At 33.5% G+C, this 8,504-nt stretch overlaps 1 protein-coding gene across 1 annotated transcript; it reads left to right on the forward strand.

Moving 5' to 3' along the window:
* Positions 1-272: 272 nt before the first annotated feature.
* On the forward strand, positions 273-7,445 carry LOC107421287 (uncharacterized). Its single transcript, XM_048476203.2, has 8 exons — positions 273-607; positions 865-975; positions 1,504-1,683; positions 1,905-1,984; positions 3,748-3,895; positions 5,423-5,503; positions 6,589-6,711; positions 7,023-7,445. Exons 1-8 carry the CDS (start codon positions 485-487, stop codon positions 7,068-7,070), a joined length of 894 nt encoding a protein of 297 aa, XP_048332160.1. The 5' UTR covers positions 273-484; the 3' UTR covers positions 7,071-7,445.
* The last annotated feature ends 1,059 nt before the right edge of the window (positions 7,446-8,504 follow it).

Below are 8,504 nucleotides of genomic sequence, written 5' to 3' on the forward strand. Positions count from 1 at the left end.
TTTTAAACATAACATAAATTGTTTTTGTTGTCATTTAATATTCTTGCATGTAATGATAAATGATATATAATATAACATGATAATATAATTACTAAAAAAATATAATATCTCAATCATTAGAATACATGATGATATAATAAAAACATAACGTATAATCAGGCCCTACGAGATCCTTCATTAACAACTAGGTCCCGATTTGAGGGTTTTTCTTTGCATTTATTAATTAACTATGGTAATTTTTTTTTTATTTTTTTTGGTCGGGCTGTGAATATTTCATTTGAGCTTTACTTGTTGGGCTTTCCTCGAAATTAATGGACTCGTAAGATCACGCTCTTTCTGCAACCAAATAGCAAAAATCCTGAACGCGCTCTGTGAAAGCCACGAGTCATAACGACATGGGTCATCGTCCTGGCTCGGCAAATCCTTTTCAACGGATTTTCAAAACGCTCATTCCGCCCGTTCAAGCAGACGCTCACGAACTCCGATGTTTCCGACTCTGATTAGCTCGACAAATCCCTCGCCTGTTGCATCGCCTCCTTCAAGCCCACGGACGATGCCCGATTCGACGCCTGCCGCTTCGGAAACCCAAACAAATGCCAAATATGAGGTTTCATTTATTTACTGCTCACTTCGTTTATATAGAAACAAGCATGAATAAGTAACTGCTTATTTTGACCATTTTTAACCTCATCTAATATTGATTAAGGATAAAGATTTTATACACCCTCTGAATGTGTTTATTCAAAAAGTTCGTGATGTTGTCAATCATTTATCACCAAAACCCAGTAGTCGGAGGACTCGGATTTATACGTTGTGTTAGTAGTTGGGCAGTTTTGATCATTATATTGTTTTTGTGTGTGGTAGGAGAGGAAAAGTGAAGTTGTGAACCAATTGCAGCAGCTAAGGGAGAGAATTGAAGAGGGTGCTGAAACTGAGGTGGTGCACGACTTGGTAGCTCTTATGCGCTCGTTGAAGGTGTAGTGTCATTTTTTTATTTTTTTATTTTTTATTTTTTTTATAATTTTTTAACTTTTGGGGTTGGTTTTTATATGATCGTACTACATGGCGATTTTTCTCATTGCAACATTTTGTACGATATACTCGTCTTGTCAGTGCCATAAATCAATTGAATCAGTTGAAAATTTTATAAAGTGCTAATATTTTTCCTCTCTCATTTTGTCTCAGATAAATATTCAGACACAGTTGAAGCCTGAATATATAGCATATTGCATAAAACAATTCGAGTTACATGGGTTAATGCATTCATGCATGCATACGCAGTTAAAAAGTTTTGTATATGGTGTATGCTTGCATTCAAGCAATGACTTATTTTTACAACCGATTGGGACAATAAGATCAAGCTAAGAATTTTTATCTTCCAATATGAAATTCTGCATTGTCCATTGAAGCCTGAGGTTGTACTTTAATCTGTTTTCCTTTCATCTTTAGCATCTCTTCATTGGTGCTTTTTGCATTCTGTTTGGGATCCTATGCCCTTTACAGGACCTGGAGAAGCAAGAATCTCACTTTCTGTCTTATTCTAAAGCAAAACATTCTCAATTGCAAGCTGAGATTATTGGACTGGAGGAGAAAATAGCAAATGGATATGATAACAAGAGTCTGATGGATGGCTTAGATCATTCGTTAAGTAAATCAGCAGAAGAAGTAAATTTGGCTAGAAAGGTAATTCTCATAGTTAATGAAGATGTATTCTTTGTGTAGCTTCTCTATGAAAAGGCGCCAGGTAATTTGCACAAACTTGTTCAGTTTGGTTGTACTTGTATTGTATCTGCAACATTTTTTTTTTTTTTTTCTTTTTTCTCCCTTGAGGGAGTCCGTTGGATCCTCACTTTGATTAACTATTCACAGTTCTCTAATAGTGATATGTTATATCCTTCTTATAGGAACTTGCATCTAAACTAAGGGCAATACTAGCAGTAAAGCACAGGCTTGATGATATGCCATCCCAATCAGAACTCATCCAGTATGTTGTAATTTGTAACTGTATCTGTTTATCTCTTTCCGCTATAATAACCGTATTTTTTAAGGGTTCAGTTTTGTTTGTGTGGTAGCGTTTCTTTTTAATGGTAAGCGGCAATTTATAAGTATTGCTTAAGACATAGAGGGCAACAAGTGACACTTGTTACAAAAATTTCAGATCTAAATCATAATCTAGAAGCAATCTAGTTCAATGAAACAATGCACATCTTGTCATTTTATAACCATTCTTGTAATTGATCTAACAATTTGGCAATTGTGTGATATACAATGATGTTTCTTAAACATTTCATCTCTGTCTCTGTTTTCCACAATATGTTTTCTGTAGAAAAAGATAGAAGATCATTCACCCCCCCAAAAAAAAATAAAAAAAATAAAAATAAAAATAAAAATAGAAGATCTTGTACAATAGAACCTTCTTCACATCTAATGAGAAAGCGCTGCATGCAACATGCCAAAGATATTACATATTGGTATAGGATATGACCATGAACTCCGATACAATTGTTTTTGGAAACAGTAATTTACAGCATGATAAAGATATGAAAAATGTGCACAACTGTGTGTGTGGCTAGTTGTGTGCTCTTTTGTTGTGTATTTATTGAGAAACTATTGTCTAAGAATGTTTATGATTATTTAGTTAAAGTATATAGTTGCTGTCTTACTGTCCTTGGTGTGTAAAGATGGACAATCTGTCCATCTTTCTTTGCTATGTATTATTTCTTTTTCTTAAATAAAATTTTGTTTCTTATGAAGAATGAACTTCAAAATTTCTAATTTACAATTGTTGATACAAAAATAGGATAAGCACATAAAGGTTTTCTTCATTCATAACAAGCAACACCCACCGTTATTTTAATTTTCTTTTAAAACAACTTTTTCGTGTGTGGGTTTTTTTTTTTTTTTTTTTGTTGTGATGTTTTGGGGGGGTTGTTGTGGTGTTTTTTTTTTTTTTTTTTTTGGGGGGGGGGGAAGCGCGGTAGGAAGGGAGCTGGAGTACGTAGGAGACTGCTTGTAATTTAATGGAATGATGCTACAATTCTTAATCCCTATATTAAACCTCTTCCATGCTTATTTATATAATGTGGATCTGGTTTCCACATAGCTTTATCCTCTATCCTGCTACTTTAATGCCCCAAAATGAAAAATAAATTTACAGCTAGACTGTGCTCCAAATTTCAGGGACGGTCACAATTAGTTACCATTTTTCTTAATTGCCTTTCTACTTGAAGGATTAGCTGGTATTGGTTGATTGATTAGTCTTTTTGCACGTGGGAAAGTCAACATAGGCGACTTTCTTACATTTTCATTGTAATTTGTGCCAAGTCTGACTTTCATGGGACTTGCTTGTTTGGCACTGTTTCTGGTGTTTCATTAGTCCTCTATTAGCTTAGTTATCTGATAACACCTAGTTATGGACACTTTTCTATTATGTTCCATACATTCTTTATGATCATAAAAAAACTTGTAATCATTTAATTAAAATATCCCTTCAAAGTGAGAGGTGAGAGGTGTTAAGCACAATATTCTAGATGCATCTATTTGCACAATATTCTAGGTGCATCTATTTGCATCAATGTTCTTAGTCTAATTTTGTAGGCAATCCATTGTTTATGTATTTTTACAGATGAACCATTTACCGTAGGTTCTGTAATTGACCCAATGAATCACTTTGATCCATATGAATTATCTGGTCCTTATACATATTATAAAATCAATGGTATAATACTCAAAACCTTCTAAATGCAGGTATGAGCGTCGATTTTCAGAGCTATATGTTCACATTCAAGGAAAACATCAACAAACTCAAAAACATTATGATACCTATAATACACTTCTGGAGATCAAGGAATTGATGTTAAAGGAAATATCATTGTTGAATTCAATAAGTTCACAGGTATGAATCAAATTTGTGACTTTTGTAAAATGTCTCATCAGTGTCTCTACTATTTTTGTGAAGTGTATGCAATAAAAATTGACTTTCAAATCCATGTTATGAGTTGTAGTCATATATGTCTTTTTGATTTCCTTTAACATGTTGCATAATGCTGGAAACTTTCCTACATTGGCATCTGCAGCTATTGAAGAGAGAAAAGGAGAAAAGACAATGAAAGAGGGTGAAAAATAGAAAGAGGTAGGAGAAAATAGAGGGGAAAAAAAAAAAACCGTAGGGAAATAGTTTATGATTTTAGTGGTTCTGTTTATTAATAATCACGTTTTATGACAGTATATTTGTTTTTAACTAGGATTTTGAGGTACTCTTTAGAGTCTTTACAATCTAGCTGGAAGGTTGGGTCTTGAAGTTTGTGTGGTGAACATAAAAGGCTTGGACTGCCAGCTTTTCCAGATTGATGATAATTGGAAAAACCTACTTTCAACTTAAATGTTGGGGTAGGCTCATCGTATGACTTGAGTCACTTGACAACTCCATGACAAAAACTCTTAACATTGTCCATGTTCTTGTGCTCATACCTTATTGCTACTATCAGCTACTAAGTTCAGGCAATATGGATTTTTTTGGTAATGTTATGCTGTGCAATCAATGAATGCAATACATGTCATAAGAATCAAAGTGTTGTAGACATGACAATTATAATTGAAACTACCAACTAAATTGCTTATACTAGGTTTCCACTGTCCAATGAACAGAAAAAAAAAAAAAAAAAAAAAAAAGAGAGAGAGACATTTAAAAACTTAGTTGCTTATGTAATTATGAAGTATCCAATGTGAAACATGTCAATGCTACAGGCTTATTGTTTGAAGCTTGAATCATTCAACTGAGTTTATTTTTTAGAAACAACAAAAAGTACTTCAATAGCAAAAATAAAATAAAATAAAAATTAATGCATTACATGTTAAGCGACGACTATTGCTTTCATTAATTTTTAAATCCTTCTCAGTGAACAAGGAAAAAGAAAATTTTTTAGACAATAAGTATTATCATATCCTAAATCAGATTTTCTTGTACCCTTTGTAGAATTTGTCTTGCAGCACCTGTACTTTTTATGCAATTTACAAGGCTCACACTGCAAAATCTTTTGAGCTTTTACAGATTAAGATCGTATATAATTATAAACTACATATAGATGAATATTGTTGAAAGTTTTCCTGGAGTATTTTTAAGCCTCCAGATTGAGGAAAATAAAATGCAGCATTGCAATGATCTATACCTAGAGTCTTAGCTCCCATGGTACTGTCTAAATTGGTGTGTATATCTGTCTAAACAATCTGGCCAGTATGCTGTTGTTATGGTCTACGATGAAGGCCCTTATTTCCTCCGAAATTATCTTCTTTCTACTTGTGAAACTAATGTGCAATTTGCTACTGTCATTGAAAATTGATTATATGCAGGATGATTTGCTTCATGTTAGTGATTGATTATATTTCCACAACCACTTATGCATTTTGCTATTACATTATCTAGTTTCAAGATGCCATTGCTAGCGCTCCTGGTCGCATGAAACTTATTGATTCCATGGAGGGAATTGTAAAGAGCAGTCAACAGGTAATTGCCAATTTTTCTAATGTGAATCACTATAATGAAAATGGATTCAGGCATCTTTTTGGAGATTGGGAAAATCTCACTGCTTCTAATCAAAATAAATTACTTAGATCTTAAAATGTCTTTTCTTGTAAAACAAATGAAACATTGGTGTGTCGTTGCTTTTTTTGAGAAGAAATAAAGGAAAAATAGCATCAATTTCAAGATTATGTTGGAGATGCAGCCACCATTCATTGAAAAGTATTTTTGTAGTTATCATAAATGAGCTATTTTGTCAACCTAATATGTAAAATATGCTTTTTCTTCTAAGAAATTTTTATTTTGACCTTGTTTTCATTTCCAGACAGGTAGGTGTGTAGTGAAATGCACACATCAAATGATATTCATTGGTTATAATTCACGCACTAGCATCGTTTTAGCTATTCTTTTTATTAATTTGAAATAAAAGACCTCAAGTGATTGCATTACCTCCTTAAATAGGGAGAATACAGCATGAGTTTTACTTAAGAGTTCAGAAAGGAGGGGGCAAAGGAAGAAAAAGTAGTTAAAAATGAGTTTCGGTTTTTAGTTTGTGCATGTGTTTGTATCAAAGGAATCCCAAGGCTTCAAAATACCATCCTTGGTTGACTGAACACCATAATAGGTCAAGCAAGTGTGTTAAATATGCATGACATCTGATAATTTTGAAGGAAAGTTATTGACTTTTTGTGGATTCAATGAATCTGATATCTTGTTATTATTATTATTATTATTTTTTTTTATATTTGGATAAACTTGACAAAAGTGAAATCCATTATTTATTATCATTATTTATTTTGTGTATACATTTTCCTGGGGAACAAAGGTCACTCAACTTGGCCAAACATTTTTGCAGGTCGCCTTTCACTATGATGACTGTGAAAGCATAATTTTTTAAATCTAATTATAGCTATTCTTATAGTGTTTTCTTTTGATGTTATCGTATCAATATGGAACTTCAATTATGAACCTAATTATATTACATCAATTCTCTGTGTTCTCTATTCATGTTGACCTTGTCTTTACAACTTAATTGTCTAAGGGAATTTACTGGTGCATCTTTTTAATAGAAACTGGAAAAGGTGCAACTTGGGCTTCAAGATGAGCACAAAGTTTGTGATGCACTCAAAGAGAAGTACACTGCAGCAATTGCAGAGCAAAGACACCTGTACTCTCTCTTGAAAGCTTTTCAGGTGAGCACTGGATCATGATGTCACTGTTATAGGTTATATAGACAATATAGACAGTAATATACATATATATATATATATATATATAGGAGGAGGCTACCGCATGTGGACCCGCACCTTGACAGAATTTCCTAATTGTATTCTTTTTAACATTGGAGATCAAGGACCTAGTGTTTCATCTGTTTCTAGTTGACAAATGATGAGACCTTAGTAATTTGAGTTACTTGGTTTTTCCCCTCCAGAACCCTCTTGGACTGATGTACTAACTTTGAGTTCTCACTCAAAATTACTGAATTGAATTCTTCAATTTTCAGGAGGAATGTGCTAAAAATGAGAGACTTCAGGGCCCAAGTTCTGTTTAGAAACATCTCCACGGCATACTATTTTTTGAGGTGCTCAATGATCGCATTTCAGCAAACATAGTGTGCTTTTTCTGATCTAAATCAATCATGAGGGTGACTGATTAGCGATAAAAATTGTTCTTAATTAAAAAAACTAGATTCTTTAAAGCTTCTTGTATTTTTGTTGTCATATGCCAAATTTGTCTTTATTATGTGTGAACTATTACAATGTTGCTCCTGCACAGAATTAGATATTAAGAGGGAAACATGTCATAGCAATTCAGCTTGTCTTTTTCGATTACACATGCCTGTCTTATTCAACGGGTCATCCTTTCATGGTCAGGGAAACAGTATGTTGATGTAATTTGTCTTCAATATCAAATTGGCTTTTTCTCATCTCTTTTCCATACAAAAACAACCTAGCTACAGTCCCATTTTTGTCTACATCCTCATATGCATACCTTTTACATTGCCTACTTCATTATGATTGGGACACAGTTGCATCACCTATCAGGCATGCCAAATGATCTAGTAGCTCTTGATGTGGCATTTTTAAATGGGAAAACTCCAACCAAGAATTCATCCAAGTTTTGTACTTGAACCGGGGCCAGCACTTGGACAAGTGGTTTTTTTGTCCCAGGGGTCTATGTAGCGTCATCATATGCACTGATTGAATCGAGCATATTTTCCATAGGAGCTTATCAGAAACTCATGTTTATCATCAATTCCCCAAAATAAAAAGGAAAATTAAAAAAAAAAAATAATAATAATAATAAAAGCTCTTTGTTTACCTGCTCCGTTGCTGTTAATAGATGCTGTCTTGTAAAAACAAAATGCCGTTTATTGGGAGAAAAACCCAAAAGCAGCTATTGTTCTAATTTCATACGGGTCAAGCACATGATTGTTCTAATTTCATACGGGTCAAGCACATGTTGTCCCTTTAGAACAAGAAAAAACTTATATGGGACGGTCGCAGGTGGTGCGACCATCCGATTACATAATGACACCTGTAAAATTGACAGATTCAAGCGCAGATGGATCTAAGTTTAATATATTATTTTATTTTTTTTATTTTCCTTCGTAAATGCATGTCTCTCTCTTCTTCACTGTTAAACCATCCATTCAACCCTCCTTTGCAACTCCTATGACACTCTTATTTATTTATTTATTTTTCTTCTTCCAACTCATGTTTCCCTCTTCCTGCATATACATAAATAAAAAAGGAGCATGTCTCTCTGGTTTTTTGTTTGTTTTTTTTTTTTTTTTCCCTCCTCAGTTCAACCCTCTTCTGCAAACCTTAAAAATTGTTATAATGGTGGTAAGAACTGCAGATTGAAGATAAGATCTTTATATGGTTGTAGGGTTGATGTGCAAATTGGATGCGTCGGCAAATTGAAATGGGTATGGAATTTACAGAATCTGAAATTTAGAGTGAGAGTGGTAAATGTAAAATGA

This window comes from Ziziphus jujuba, chromosome 5, assembly GCF_031755915.1.
Source record: "Ziziphus jujuba cultivar Dongzao chromosome 5, ASM3175591v1".
NCBI lineage: Eukaryota > Viridiplantae > Streptophyta > Magnoliopsida > Rosales > Rhamnaceae > Ziziphus > Ziziphus jujuba.

What these genes read in the sequence shown, in the direction of transcription:
- LOC107421287 (XM_048476203.2), top strand. Translation starts at nt 485, where the DNA reads ATGTTTCCGACTCTGATTAGCTCGACAAATCCCTCGCCTGTTGCATCG. An exon ending in CTCTTATGCGCTCGTTGAAG is followed by an intron (nt 976 to 1,503) that starts GTGTAGTGTCAT and finishes TGCCCTTTACAG; the next exon opens with GACCTGGAGAAGCAAGAATC. An exon ending in AAGTAAATTTGGCTAGAAAG is followed by an intron (nt 1,684 to 1,904) that starts GTAATTCTCATA and finishes TCCTTCTTATAG; the next exon opens with GAACTTGCATCTAAACTAAG.